Source organism: Stegodyphus dumicola, chromosome 2 (assembly GCF_044657685.1).
Source record: "Stegodyphus dumicola isolate Sdum_Otavi_A_Nest chromosome 2, ASM4465768v1".
Classification (NCBI taxonomy): Eukaryota; Metazoa; Arthropoda; class Arachnida; order Araneae; family Eresidae; genus Stegodyphus; species Stegodyphus dumicola.
Window position 1 is genome coordinate 53,723,820 of NC_140769.1, and position 16,827 is coordinate 53,740,646.

General features: G+C 33.4%; 1 protein-coding gene across 1 annotated transcript in view; it reads right to left on the reverse strand.

The window, feature by feature from the left end:
- Positions 1-15,676, reverse strand: part of LOC118195834 (uncharacterized) — a 139,939-nt gene extending 124,263 nt beyond the window's left edge. The window contains exon 1 of the mRNA XM_035367167.2: positions 15,511-15,676. Within this exon, the coding sequence (XP_035223058.1) occupies positions 15,511-15,634 (124 nt within the window). The 5' untranslated portion in view covers positions 15,635-15,676. The remainder of the gene's footprint in view (positions 1-15,510) is intronic.
- Positions 15,677-16,827: the final 1,151 nt, after the last annotated feature.

Sequence of the window (16,827 nt, forward strand, 5' to 3'; positions counted from 1 at the left end):
CTTATGAATGTTATTAGTCAACTTGTAATATCGAGAGGCTCCAACTTGTCAGCAACTGTGGTAGTGACTGCTACTAAGTGTGAATTTACACAGAAACGTAAGAAGGGTTTAAAGACCTTTTTATTCAACTTTTAAAATGACAGATGCGTCCACTTGACGCTCACAAACTACGCCGACCCGGCGGTTTAACTGAAACAGAACGTAGAACTGAAAAATAATGACTGGATGAATAAATAGCGAGATCACTATACACGAGGCTCTGAGATCTTAAACTAACCTAACCGCTTTCTAAATTACCGCTGAGATTCAGCGAGCTTACTAATCAAGCAGTTGAGAGATCTAGCAAAATCTGCCGAGATAGGCACACAGGCCGACAAGCGCGGTTCTAAAGTTCTACCGAGCAACATTCACGTTCGCGATTCAAGAAGCACACTTACAATCGCGTTTCCCTTCTATTTAAACTCAACTTACTCCCGCTAAATTTGAATATACTGCGCGCTACTACAATTTACATACTCTAGCATTGGCAGTTCTAGGGCAAAGTAAAGGCTAGACAGGAAAGATAACTTAAAATAAATGTTAGTTAAAATAAATATAAACCCTACAAACTCTATTTGCAGGAAAAAAACTGGACACTTATGCAGGTTTAACAATAACATGAGCTATATTTTCATTTTGTAAATACACATTATCTTTTCACAAAGTATTCTTTATATTCACAATTACATCAAACACATAAGGATACATTGCACCTTTCAATTTTTAACCAAAAAAAAAAAAAACCCTCAACTCTCGGAATACAGCCAGACTAATTTCAAGTTTTTTCACACGAGCATGCCGTCCTTCTCGCATCAAGTACGCTTCTTCTTCTCGTTACCAGATTTTCTCCTCTCTCCTTTCAGCTAGAGATCGTTGGCTTAACTGTTCTTCCGGCAGGGCTTGGTCGGTAGCTTTCCCTTACCGAGTATGTGCATGACATGACTTTTACCAACTTCATCCCAGTTTTGATGAAGAAAATACTCGAGGGAGGAAAGCCTGTCTCTCATCGCTTATCATCAATCTGTTCAGAGTACTCTCCTTCTGAAGGATTTTAAGTGCCCCTACGTCTCATGGTTTCTTAGTCATTTAATCATGCCTTAGTGGTCAAAACCCGAATCTACTTCTACATCGCTACCCAGCCTCTACATCGCAATTTGATCATTATTCCGAGAAAGCGACTAATTTGTTTTTTCTGAAAGCTTTTATTATAATTAGTAGTATTTACTCTAATTTTCAATAGTAAGTACGACTAATAAAAATTAGTAGCATAAATTATAATTTCAATGTAAATTTAAACTTTTTTAAAAGTTGTATAGTTTAACATGATTAATAACTCTTAATTCAATATAATATTTAATATTTGTATAATTAGTATAATTTTTAAGATGTTGAAGAGATGCTATTTTTTTTTTTTTTTTCATTTTAAATAAAATTGTATCAGCACTCGATTTCTTGTGTTTTAAATTTTCAACTCTATTTCTTATGTACGCTGTCTTTTGCATCTAGAGCAAAACCTAATGGTTATGATGAAATTTGCAGCAACAATTTTAAATCTTCACACACTTCTCCCTCTTTTACATCCTATACGAAGTAAAGGAAGTATTGTAATCACGAAAAGTTTCGGGTATCATATTCTAACGAAAATATACATTTTGACCTCTCTCAAAGCCATTTGAACGATTTTTTATTGATGTCTGTACGTACAGACAGAAGAAAAGATTCACTTTTCCAAAGCGAATTGTAAAATAGACTTAAATTGAATTTTTTCCATGATAACTGTACGTGCGTACGTACGTATGTATCTTGCATAACTCAAACCATGGAACATTGAAATTATATATATGGGACTGCTATAACATCCAGTTGTGCACTTCCTTTTTTTTTGTTGCAATTGGCCGCACCAAATGTGTGTGTGTGTATACCTATATATTTATATATAGAAAGAGAGATAAAGAGAAAAATTAATTAATTTTTAAATTTATTTGAAAAGGACACAAAAATTAATATCCTGCGTTATTTCTGCTCTAATTTCCATAATAGTACACATTCAGTGTCTAAATTTCACTTCACACTTTATAGGAGATTTAATACATAAATATACACTGACTACCAATAAGTATTTGGACACCTATGAAAATGGCGATATCTGAGGTCCAAAGGTATGTCACAGACTCCGCCGGTATATATCGTGTAGGAAACAGCATCGGCTTTAGTCGCATGCAAGATGCCTCGGAGTTCGGAGCTCTCTGATTTCGATAAAGGTATAATTATCGGGTATCACAAATGTGGCCGATTCTTAAGGGACATATCTAGCGATCTGAAGTACCCAAAATCGGCAGTGGCCTATGTGATTAAGAAGTGGAAGGTGAGCGGTGATTATCGAAATGTGCCCCCGAGTCGGCAGACCAACGAAACTGGGAGATAGAGACCGACGAGTGCTGTCCAGAGAAATTCCGAAGAACCGCACCCAACCGATGGCCCTCATCCGCGAGGAGTTTTAACAGGCATCCGGGAGTATTGTTTCAATGAATACCATCCGTAAAGAAGCACATGTGCTTGGTTTTCATGGTCGTGCTGCTGCCCATAAGCCTTTGATCACAAAGTCTAACCGCGCTGCTCGGTTAATGTGGTGCAAAGCACATCGAAATTGGACCGTAGATCAGTGGAAACGGGTTCTTTGGAGTGACGAATCAAGGTTCACCCTTTACCTTCGGATGGCAGGGTCTGGGTCTGGCGTCTACCTGGAGAACGTCTCCTGCCATAATGCATTGTGCCAACAGTCAAGTTCGGCGGAGGTGGAATTACGGTCTGGGGGTGTTTCTCCTGGTATGGGCTGGGACTCTTGGTCCCCATTCATGGTAAGCTCAACTCCGATGCCTACTGTACTATTTTGGGTGACAATGGGCTTCCTACGTTGTGGCAGTTTTACGGGTTGGACCCCTGTTACTTTCAGGACGACAATGCCAGTTGTCATGTTTCGACGTTAACCAAGGCTTGGTATGGTGATAATGGAGTTCATCGAATGGATTGGCCTGCCCAGAGTCCAGACCTGAACCCTATCGAGAACCTCTGGGACGAGTTGCATCACCGAATTCAGGGGTGCACTTCCCGTGCAAAATCGGTAAAGGAACTTCTATGTCTTCTCCGAGCCGCGTGGGAAGAAAATACCACTAGCTGTCATACAAAGACTAGTGGAAAGTATGCCCCGGAGGGTCCACGCTGTAATTACCTCTCGTGGAGGCTCTACCAACTACTGATTTTGAATGAAGTTAGTTTTTCTTTTCTATCATAGGTGTCCAAATACTTATTGGTAGTCAGTGTATATATAGATATGTATATACTTATATATACGTATAAGTTTGAGTTCAAAAGGAAATGAGTTTTAAATTGAATATCCTATCTGAGGAAAAGGTGTACGGTTAAATTATGGCGCCGCTATATTAAAAGTGAAAAAATGTAATTAGAGAGAGTCCCAGTCCATACCAGCCCATACCCATACCAGAATTTTGTTAGGGTACAGTGAAATTTAAACAATGATGTAAACATTTAAATTAAAGAATGAACAAAAAAGAAATTAATCACCCTTGCTTAGCAATTAAAAAAGAACTTGTCAAGGGGTAAGTATTTAAAACATTAAATCGGGACGATTAATGAGTCTCAAACATGTTCCGTTACTCTCAATACTGTAAGACTCAAAATCACTGTAAATTAATTTCATGTTGGAAAATTATTTCTCAAATAGTATTGTATCGTCGAAGATCTACCCCTACATATCGTTCGTCACTTTCTGAAGTATAAACACATAAAATATACTATAACAAATTTAAAGTCAAACAAAATTAAATTTATATTAAAAATATACAAAATACTAAATCATAGTAAACTGAAACATCCGAAAACGTTATTCATGTAAATTATTAAAACTTCCATGTAATAAACTTACAATTGAAAGAAAGCTGACCTGAAGTTCTAAAGTTTTTGCTCTTAACTAATATTTTGACTTCTGAAAAAAGTAAGAATGAAATCTTAATAATTTTTTGAGCTGTCAATTTTAAACAAAATATGCTTGAACGAATAGAGCATTAAATCGTTAAAAATGCTGAACAAGAACTTACTATTGCAATCCGGTGAACCTTTTCTCAAAAAAGCGTTAATTTTTTTAATTGAAATACACGTGAAAGGGTAGGTTACCAAAATTCTTCGGTTTGAAGTCGTGGGAGCAGGTTTTTCTAAAACCAGAAGCATGTACAAAAGTCAAAAAAAGGATGGTAATGGGGTGTTAAACAACAGTTCTTCCAAAATTATGCATTTTGTGAGCACTTGGCTTAGAAAGCCTCGTCCAGTCGTGTGACATTGTTAAAAGTAAGCGGGAGAAAGTTTTCGGTAGAACTCGCAGAATGAATTTTGAAGAAAAAATGGCTACTTAATTTTAGCGCTAATAATTAATTCTGGCATACAATTAAGCAAATAATGAAAAAATAGCTAGTAAAAAGAATAAAGTCTTCTTGTAAACGAGCTGTAATACATGTTTGAAAAGAAAGGTGGCTCTTTTGTTAATAACAAAATAGAAGCCAGATTAGTTTTTTCAAAAACTAAACGTAAGAAAATACATACATATTTTACACGATATTTATTACATATAAACATTAAATTACTTGTAAAAGCTATCCTTCTTTGTCCGCCTCTCGACTCAGGTTAAATGATCATATCACTGTAAACATGTAATTTAAAATTTATACTTAATGCCTGCATTTTTTAATGTTTGGCAAATTTTGAATTTGGGATTTATCCTTTCTAAAAAAAATTATTAATAGTCGAACTTCTTGAAAAAAATTAACGTTATTGAAAACATGTTCTATTCTAATCAGTAGAGAGTGAATAACATTAAGTATAATTCTATTGAATGCCAGTTAATTAATTTAATGGTATTGAAATCAAATTCTCTTTTATCTCACAGATTTTCAGTTTTTTTTGTAGTCTTTAATATGTATATCAATTTAATATGTATATCAAAATAATATCAAGGTAACTGATATTTTCTTCTTGAAATTTTGTCTTGTTAAGTTTTAGGCAAGGAGGATAGACACTACTTTTTGCGCTTTCTTCAAAATTATTAACTACTAAAATGTTATCAACATATTTGCAAATATTCGAAAAATAAAACCGTTGTTTTTTATTTAGTGCCTTTTGGAATTCCAATTCTTCACTAAAGAGATATAGGTTATAAACTTCAGAAGATGAATTAGAGTCCATACGGATACAGTTAGCCTGCTTATAAATAGTACTGTTAAATTGTAGCAAATTTTAAAGGTAAATGGGCCAAATTCTTTCAGACACTACCGCAAGAACCTATAGAAAGAGCGTAGGCAGTGTTAAGATACTATTAAAAATTTCGTTCAATAGACTGAAGTATAGAGATTTTCAAAATAGCATATATTTATAAATACCCACCCAACTCGGTGAGCTCTGTTTTTAATTCTTATATGTTGGCAAATTTGCATTTTTTGTTCTAAAAGTCGTTAAATTATGTTGTTATGATGTTCCGATGAAACTTTTTACGCTATTTAATCTGCATGCAATAGTTGTAGAATTATTAACAGTTTAAAATTGTAAATGGCGCTAGGCCTGACGTGGCGGCTATTTGTTTACATTTGAAACTCTTAGTAATGTAGCGAATTAAGTCCCAGTTGATGCGTCAACTTCAGAGGCTTTTTTCCCTTTGGGACCAAACGTTAATTTTAATTTTTGTGAACCGAAAATATTATCTTTCTGCCGTTGGCCAAATTGTTTGTTCTTGTGTAAAAACTCTTAGTTGCCAAAAAAAATTTAACTGTTTTCGACTGTACTTGATGTTCTAAATTTTAAGTTTTTAATAAAGAAGTTTGGAGTTTTTGATTATTTTTTCTTTGTCGCGAAGTGCGAACTGAATTGATTGAATGAGAAATACATCTCTAATGAAATTTGAGGAGGTAAGTTTATATGAAGTTGTAAGGATCTTAAGTTTTACTAACGTTTATTTCTATTTTAAATCTTTACTATCACTTCTTATTTTCTACTTCCGGCCAGAATTATAAGCGTTAAGGTTTTTATGCAAAGTTTGTCTGGCGAACGCCAAGTATTTAAGTTGAGGCCTTTTTGCCAAGCGAGAGAGAGGAAGCAGTTGAGTCAAAGCAGGCCGCTTACCTTAGAAGTTACGCAGTTGCTGTTTGCCTTCCAGGCCAGATGTTTTAATCCTCTTGATAAATTTAAACGTATTGTAGTGTTCACAGTCTCTGTACTACATACGCTTCCTGTTAATATAAGGCCAATCTTCCACGTTTATTAGTTTAAAGTTAAATTAGAGTTTAGTTTTATTTTTATACTTTTACGTTAGACCCCATGTGGCGGGTCAGTGTATTCCGAAGTACGGAAGTTATAGTATATAGAGAAAAACAAAGGGTTTTGTATACCCTTCATGTGCATCCTGTCTACTTACCACAGTTAGTGAACACAGCTTTGGTAAGCTCTCTGTTCCGAGTCAGGTCCTTGTATGTTCCCGAAGAAGGTAAGAAGGAACATTGAACCTGATAGTGGCGCCCAACGAAGAAGAATAACCATGGCCGAGTTTCAAGAAGAACCTGTGCTGCCTGCAGAAACGGCTCAGAATCCAGAAATGCCAGCTGCCGCCCTGGAAGGATTTGGTTACATCGTCCAGACCATGCGCGCTTCGATGAAACCAGAAGCAATATTTAAGGGAAACTCACCGGCAACCAGTTTTTTGGAAACATTGGATGACCACTTCATGCTCTACCCCGTGCACGAGTTTCAAAAAGTTACCTTAGCTACCAGCGCTTTGAGGGGCCAAGCGCTTAACTTCGCAAAATCAGCAGCCCGTGGCATTTATTAGCCGAACTTTAAATCAAACACAAAGAAACTATTCCGCGACCGAGAGAGAGGCACTTGCAGTTCTGTTAGCAGTGCAAAAGTTCCGAGTCTATTTTCGAAAGGCGCCGATAACAGTTTACTCTGATCATGCGGCGGTAACTAGATTGTACTCAGGGAAAAATTTATCCCCCAGGTTTATAAGATGGGCACTCAAGCTGCAAGAATATAATCTGGTAATCAAGCATACCCCTGGAAAGGAAAATATCGTAGCAGATGCCCTATCAAGAATTAAAATAGACGAACAAGGAAATACCGTAAAGGTGGCAATGCTTACAGCATGTACAATAAATTCCCGAGAAACTGTAATAACCGAACTGGGTAAGGATCCTGAGTTTGGAAGCATTTATGAGTATTTGAAGGATCCTGAAAATTTTAGCCACCAAGATATTGTGGCGATAAGAAATAGGGCGGCCCATTACGAACTAATAGATGGTCTATTATTCTATACAAAAACTACGAATTCCAACAACGAATTTCGACCTGTTATCCCAGCTAGTCTTAGATTAAATATCCTGCAGGAGCTCCATGACAGCCCTTTAGCTTTTCATGCTGGTATTCGAAAAACTATCCAACGCGTACGCGAGGCAGTCTACTTTCCTGAACTGCAAAAGTTAACAAGGGCGTATGTCCAGTCCTGCCCAACATGTCAAGCAGTTAATTATATTAATTTCCGCCCGGCCGGGTTTCTAAATAGTATTAAATCCGAATTTCCAAATGAAATAATTGGCATCGATTTATTGGGCCCTTTCCCAAAAAGTCAGTTAAATAAAAGTCGCTATCTCCTTGTTATGGTTGATCATTTTAGTAAATGGACCGAAATTGTTCCCTTAAAACGAGCCTCCGCGAAATTAGTTACTGATTCTATTTTAAATAAGTATATTTTAAAATACGGGGCGCCCCTAAAAGTTATATCGGATAATGGTCCTCAATTTGTAAGTAATATATTTGAAGACATGTGCCAAAAACTGGGCATACGTCATTTAAAAATGGTCCTGTATCGGCCGCAATCAAATATAGCGGAACGGGTCAATAGAAATATAGTGAAAATTATCCGTAGTTATGTTAAAAATTTTCATAAAAGCTGGGATAACTATGTCAATGAATTTGCTTTCGCCCTTAGGACCGCAAAACATGATACAACGGGCAAAACTCCTGCTGAGTTATTTCTAGGCAGAAAGATTATAACACCGTTAGATAAATTATTTTATGTGCAACAAAGAGCCCCAGAATTTAAAATGGGTGATATAGAAAAACTAATAAAAGCAAACTAATAAAGCAAAAAAGAATACGGAAGTAGCACAAAGAAAAAAGAAGCTCTATTATGATTTGAAACGACGGGGAGTAACTTATAAAGTAGGGGATGAAGTTTTAAAAATTAAGCATTCACTTTCTTCAGCACCAGAAGATAAAACTGCCAAATTTTTTCCACGATTTGAAGGACCATATGTTATAGAAAAAATAACTCACGCTGTAGTAGTGTTAAAAGCCAGAAATGGTGAAACCTGTTCCGCAAACATTGATCAAATCAAGCCCTACTTCGATCGTAATAAAATGCAAATATTTTCAGATCTTTTGCAGGATCCGGCACGGCAGACACCGCAGGCACAACTCCAGAGGTGGAAAAACGACAAGTACAAGGGCAAGCCAATAAGAGGCAGGAGCAAGTGAAAAGAAAATTGCCCCGCGGAAAAATTGAAGGTAGCAAGAAAAAGAAGCCGTTCCACCGTCCAGAAAAGAGAGTTCACGAACACCCCCAGAATGAAGAAGGGAGAAGGACGACGTATGTGAAGAGAACCAGGAGAAATGACGGCAACTATAACCCGGCTCTAAAACGGAAGATCGACTCATCCGACAGGACTCTCCGCAGTAAATGTAGCCGAACTGCGGAAGGGCCATCAGCGGCGGAGGAAAAGTTACAAGGAAAATTTGAACGGCCAACAACGAGGTCCAAGCAGGAACACGACAGAAGTTTCCCGGTTCCGCCAAGACCAGCTGCCATCAAACGGCCTAGACCACAAGCAGAGGAGAAAAAGAAGGTATTCAAGGGTGGCCGAACTGGTGAAAAAAGGAAGCTTCCAGAGGAAAGCACTGAAGGGCGAGCCCGTACAAGAAGGAGGATAAATCACACTACTATCTGCAATACCTTTAAAGACTGGGCCCAGAAAAGGATGTCCGAATATCACAAAGATAAGTAAAACTTTATGTTACTTTGCAAACTTAAGTTAATCTTTCATTCTTACTGCAAGTGGCAGATTTCAAGAAGTTTTACCTCATGCGAGGTCTACCTTTATCGCCAAAAGGGCGAGAAATCAGTTGTTACCGATTTTGATATTATGTTTTTCAATTACTCGCGCGTAAAACTAAAGTTGATGTATAATAGCGTTGTGTAAAGACTTAAATATTGAAAAAAAAGTTATTGTATAAATTTTATTTAAAACATTCTAGCAAGAGAGAAGTTTTAGTCTGAAAGACTTTTTGAAATGTAGTATTTCAATGTAGAAAGAATTGGCACTTGCTTTGAAAAGAATAGAAGTTAACAATGTACTACTAATGTATGTTTTCAAATGTGTAAAATTAACGGCATGTTGATATGTTCTTAAATACAATGTGAACTGTTATTTTAAATGTTAAGAAATACCGTGATATGGTAAAAGTGAATGTTAAAATTTTTTTTATTCGTGTGACTGTAAAAAGACTAAAGCATGGAGAATATATGTTAAAGGTTGAATGATGTAGTTAGGCTCTCTGACGCTACACTTTAGAGTTAGCCACTTTTAGAATATAACCTCAGGGTTTAGAGTTGTAATTAGGGTGTGTTAAGAGGTCTTGTTATGTTGAATTTTAACACGTTAGTGTTTTGATTGTAGGAGGAAGTGTGGAACACGTAGACAGAAACACATTCGTGTTTGGTGTTCTTTTACAACACATGTCAGAGAGCACGGGGAGAGATAATTAAAATAGTCATGAATGAAATAAGAATGTTAAGAGAAGTATAATTATATATGTTACTTGCCATTTCATTGTGTAACATTTCATTAAACTAGTTTTCCTTCCAGATCTCTGGAAGGAACCAGAATTGAATAAAAGCTCCTGTTTAGATGCAGTACAGATGAAAAAAAATTGTTGTATATCCTGGGAGCTGCTATTGTAAAAAAAAAAAAAAAAAAAAAAAAAAAAATTCTTTCTTTTAAATTTCTAGTTTCTAGCGAAAAATATTTGTAAAAGATTGGCCTCGCGTTAGATTCTAGAGCTAAAAGTTTTCAACAAGGTCGTTTTAGACCTCAGTTTCAAACTAATTAACTCTGGCGGGAAGTATGTAAGGATCTTAAGTTTTACTAACGTTTATTTTTATTTTAAATCTTTACTATCACTTCTTATTTTCTACTTCCGGCCAGAATTATAAGCGTTAAGGTTTTTATGCAAAGTTTGTCTGGCGAACGCCAAGTATTTAAGTTGTGGCCTTTTTGCCAAGCGAGAGAGAGGAAGCAGTTGAGTCAAAGCAGGCCGCTTACCTTAGAAGTTACGCAGTTGCTGTTTGCCTTCCAGGCCAGAGGTTTTAATCCTCTTGATAAATTTAAACGTATTGTAGTGTTCACAGTCTCTGTACTACATACGCTTCCTGTTAATATAAGGCCAATCTTCCACGTTTATTAGTTTAAAGTTAAATTAGAGTTTAGTTTTATTTTTATACTTTTACGTTAGACCCCAAGTGGCGGTCAGTGTATTCCGAAGTACGGAAGTTATTGTATATAGAGAAAAATAAAGGGTTTTGTATACCCTTCATGTGCATCCTGTCTACTTACCACAATTAGTGAACATAGCTTTAGTAAGCTCTCTGTTCCGAGTCAGGTCCTTGTATGTTCCCGAAGAAGGTAAGAAGGAACATTGAACCTGATAAAGTAGCCAAAAATGTCTATAATTTAATAGGCCGTACAACGAAGTCATGTTATGTCCACATCAGATTTTTTAAATTTTTTAAACGGTAATATACTTTCTTTATATTTTGATATCCTTCTGTTTATATCACTATACGATCAAAAAAATGAAGAAAAAGCATGACTAAGCATGTAAATTGAAATTTTTCTTAAGTTGAGTTTAAATGTTATTCAAGAATAAAAATTTAATTTTATGTGTTGACAATACTTATTATTTAAGAAGATAATTTTTTAGCTGTATTAAAGTTTATTCTTTATTGGCCCAAAGGGGACCCAGAAGCCCAAAACCCAAAGAGGGCCCAGAAGCCCAAAGCCCAAAGGGGGCCCAGAAGGGCTATTAAATTCGAAACACTTTTTAAATTGTTGCCACCAAATATTAGAGCATTGCATTATATTTAAAAAATTAAATAATGAAGAATCTGCATAATGTATGTTTCTCGCATTGTGATAAAACAACGGTACCTAGAGCCATCCAATTTTTGAATAACGTACATCTTCACCCTAATATGGGCATCTGGAAGCCCAAACTTGGAATTTGTATTATCTATTTCATATTTTGTCAAATATTAAAGAATTTTTTATCAACAAACTCAACGATTTCAAAGCGAGCAGTGTCAACACTGTACGAAAAAAAAAAAAAAATTATCTCCAGCACGCAAGTCTGTGTACCGGAAATTCTAAAGATATGCTCTTTTAAATATTTTGTGATATTGCTGTTAAATTGAATTTTCTGGTTTAAGTGCGAAGAACACGGTATTAATGAAGTGAAGGTAACACATATAAGATTAAAAAATGCCCCTTTGGGCGTAATATAAAATCTGAAAGCTTTTAGAATTTTTTTTTCATTTTAAAATTTTTTAATTGAAAATTAGGGATAAAAATTTCTCTTTAAGTGTTATTTTTCTTTCTTAACAATCCACACTCCATTTCTTGTTTTCCCTCTTTTATTAAAAGATATTTATTTGACGTTTGTGATCTTGTAACAACTGAAAAATTTTTAATTGAAAACTTATTTTTATACATTTGAGAAATTTTAATGATAAAATCATGAGTTCTGCAGTTTAGAATAAGAAATTAAATTCGGGGATATGGCTGAAATTTTTCCCACTAGTGCCACATACATTAAATGTTCTTTCAGCATTAAGAAGTTCGTGAGCATTGCTTGACGATTAGATTTTATGACGGTTTTATGGTGATTTTTAACTGTTTTGTTTGTCATAGTTTAATTTATGATAATTATATGATGTTTCAGAGCAGCTTAAATTCTTATACAAAGTTTCATCTTTACCTTACATCCGTCTGTTTCTTAGCTAGACATTCAGACGTTCATTGCTTAGGACGAGTTATTGCGTGAGCAATTTAAGGAAAAATAACAGATTTCTACAACAATCAGACAGAAATTAATATTATAAACTGAACATTTACTAGTAATCCAAGGTAGTCTCTAAAGTCGCTGCGAAGTCAAATTCTGAGTCTTACCAGCAATAAACGTTCAACAAATACAGTACTTTTTGTATTATAGCATTATTTGATGTACCCCAATTTCGGATATTACAAGTATGTTGTCTGAAATCACACGTAGAGAATAAAGGTAATTCTTCAAACATCGAACTCTTTCCTTATGGATAACGTGGTTTCGAATAATCTGTTCAGGCAACTTCCATCCAAAGCTTAGAAAGGCACCTGCATGAATATTAAACTATCGAAGACAAAAAAATAAACTTTTTATAAAGTTATAAAGACTAAACGGTATCTGTGACTTTAACAAATGTTTTCAAAAAAATAAATTTTATAACTCATACGTACACACATCAGTGTGTAATAAGTATATGAAGGCAAATAACCAGTATGTTAATTTATTAGTTTTAGTACATTGATACAACGAAAAATATTTCTTGCTGAATTCAATTAATTATTGATGTACTGAAAAATCTAGCATTATTAATTATTTAAATTAAATTATTATCAATTATTTAATTATTTAATTAAAATTATTAATTATTTAATTATTTATTTAATCTAGCATTATTAATTTTGAGATTCTTTATAAACTGAACATCATGCGATGTTCACTCCCATAACGTTCATGCTATCATGTGTATTTTTTATCTTGTATTTTTCATATGTTTCTGTTTATTAATGCAATTTAATGACTGAAATTTATAACATGGTTTCATTGTTTTAAAGGCTCCCATTGAATATAGGATTCTGTAATCTTTTTCTTGCACTGCGTTGATATGTTACTCATTTTTATGGAGTCTCGTTGTAATGCAAACTGAGTTCTTGTTACACCATCTCATTTTTACTGTGAAACACTGCATCGAGCCTGCATTTTCTACAAGATCAGAAAACTGAGTTAGCTGTATGAACGTATTGAACTGTATAATAGGAACAATGAATATTAACCTATAGACCAAGAAAAGGAAAGAGGTGTACGAAATTCTGACGATTATCAGACTAAGGTTACAAATAAACGTTGTTTATAGCCAGCCTTGTAACACATAGAATTTCACTACAGAAACTTAATGCTAGTGTTTCCCATTTCCCAACAGAATCAGCATACAATAGTAAGATTCCCATAAATCGCTAGAAAATGCAAGTAATACAGAAAATTCTTTCATTGTTGATAAACATAAGGCATTTTATGAAGTCTAAACTCACCAATCACTTCCTGTTAGTCATATAAAAGAACAGATATTTAACTTTTGTGTCCGATTTCATATTTTTATACGATTTAGTTGCTTTTGAATATGCATCTTTAAATGTTTAAATGTTAATTAGACCAATATATTTTACGATTTAAAATATCTTAATTCTAATTTTTACTTGTCTTTCAGCAAATACAAAAATTTGTTTTATCATGTGTGAAAAAGCAAAAGCCATCATACCTCTTTTATGATCAGTTAATATTGTTTATTATAACTGTAATTAGTTACTATTGAACTTGAACTGCTAAATAATTTAATTGTAACGTCTTTTAGCTGATTACTCTCAAATATTCGTATAGTAGGAAAACTTTTGTGAATGTAAACAAGGAAATAAACAGCTTTTAGTACTTCAGTTAATTAGGTTTAATAAAAAATACACCTAAAATGTTTTTGTAACTATTAGTTATTAACATATTGAATTATTAGTTATTAACATATTGAAATTAGTTATTAACATATTGAAAAATTTGACAACATCATTAATTATAATATAGCATTTTGGAGCTTTTTATAAAATGATGTGACTCCAGCTAAAAGGCCATTTTTTAGCATTAATCATAAATATATAAACTCAAAAAAGCATAGTTCTCGTTCATAAAACTATTTATCTTTGGAGCAGAAATAATGAAAAAAGGATTTAAACCTACTCTACAGGGCGAGTTTCTTTCCGGAATCAATTGCGATAACAGACTGAGGTGCCATATTGCGGAGCAACATAGTGCATTAGTAAATTAGAAGCTTTAGAAATTTCTATTTTAATAGTTCTAAAATGTTATTTTTATTTAGAATAACTAAAATGGAAATTTGAATACGGAAAATTATCATTTCAATTTACAAAGCCGCAGAAAATAATAACAATTTTTAATATATATAGAAATACTAAAAACCTCCTACCGTTAAACAAGGTTGTTAAATAAAATACACCATTTTGATGTAAAATTTTAGGATATATCTTTAAATTTAAAGTAGAAAAGTTTAACTATTTAAAGTAACTTTCTATTTTGATTTCTCAATATAACTTTGAATTTGAAAACTAATTTCCTGATTACAATAAACTTTGAAAATCATGTTGATTGAAAAGCAAATTAATTTAATCAAAAATATTATTTTATTTCTCTACTAGCGTATTCAGTCCAAATTAACATAAATAAACACTAAATCATTATTAGATGTAAACGAATTTCAAAAAATGAAATTATACCAGCATTTCAATATTCAATGTTTTTTATTTCTTCAAAAAGAAAAGAAAGAAAGGGGGAATGCAAAAAAGCAATATATTTTTATACAGATATATATATATATAAGATTTATTGTTTTAAACAAAAATTTTATTTTTTCACGTATTTCCAGTTAAAGACTAAAGCTTTTCTGTTCAACAAGTTTTCAAAATAGTTCCTGATATATGTCTTTTACAGCAGTTTCTGGGTTAAACTTTTTTAATTCATTATTACTGCACATCTACCGATGGTAATAGTAAACGTAATGAAATAATTCATATAAAAAGCAGTATGTACTTTGCCACTGTACTTTCCTGAACGAAGACTGCAATTCACTAAAAAAGTATGATTTCTAAGGATTAAATTTCTTATAGTGCAACTAAGTTATTTTTGGCAAAACAGAAAATAACATATATTTTCAAACTCATATTTGCTATGTTTAATGAAGGTTTCTTACTTAAAAAAAAAAAAAAAAAAAAAAAAAAAACTACTTTTAAGAGAAAAAAATATAGCCTCTAATTACTTTTAAAATTAAAATTTTTCTTTAAAGCAATGTAAAAGACATGAAAGTGATTTATACAAAGCAATATATTTTACTACACTTATACTTTTTAATGAAAATTGTATTACATTAATAAAAGTGACTTGTATGCACTAAATACTTAAATAAAATGTTTAGAAACTCACTTATAGACCATGGATGAAATTGGTCAGGAAAATAACCCACGGGTGTTGAGGGTCGTGCCCGGACGGCATCCATCAGCGATGAACCTACAAGCAGGACAAGGAATAACAACGAAGAAATACTCATGCTGAATATGCGTAAGATTCGATACTAACTCCCTGCGATGAACTGCTAAAGCTTTATAGGACGCGCGAAGACGAAGTTGAGTAGGAGGAAGCTTGCGCGCGCTTCTGACGTCACTGATTTAAGCATCTTCATACGTAACTGACCGTTTGATTGGACCTCCTAGAAAATGCGTAGGAACAGCATGGTGTCAAATTGCGCATTGAAAGATTTTCAATTTCAATAGAGTGCTATTATCTGCTTTTTAATTATAAAGTTTCCGAATTCTGCGAATTAGCATTACAATAATATAAACCAATATTAAATCATAGAAACAATAAGTGGCTTTTTAAACTAAAATATCATCTTCAATCCTTTTATAAAACCATATTAGCAGTGATGATTGTTACGCCATTGCCAATGATTCTTTACTCCTTTTTTACTAACTCTGATTTTCCTAGAATTATGCTCCTATTTCACTCAAAGATTCGCCTTTCCTCTTTCTACTTTTACACAGCCATGTAGGCTTTCCTATTATTTCCCCTCGATCATTCCTTTCTGTTTTTCCCCAACTCTGTACCATATTAGCAGTAAATAAATAAAAACTGAAATTAACTAAAATAAATAAAGCCATAGAAAACTGTAAAAAATTTAGAACTTTAAATCAAACAACATCGAAAATCGTCATAATAAATAATACAGAATACATCACCTTTATAAACAGGAAAAACAATAAAAGATACTTTGTACTAATTAAGAGCTGTGAACTTTACCATATACTATTGTGAAGAAATAAATTAAAATTAAAAAAAAATATATTACGAATATGCCAAAAGGTCTTTTAAAGAGAATTTTCTAAAAGCTTTTCTCAATTATGAGGTCGCTGGAAAAATATTTATCACAATCTCTTTCTCAGTTCCAAAGCACAAAAATTTGGAAGAAAATGATCATCATCATTATTTTAAAAACGCTACTAATAAACAGCGTTTACAAACAATTTCAGTCCAGCATTAAATTTCCCTTTGAACAACTCAAATATCTGAAAGACTCTTATTTATCATTTTTGAGTCATTTGATGTAAACACGGATAATCTTTTACTCATAAATTAATTCAGCAATATATAATTATCTGATTTTACACATCTTCACAAAGATCTAATATTGTGTCAGAAGTTTACCGTAGCATTTATTATTTTCCTTCAAAAGAAACTCGACAT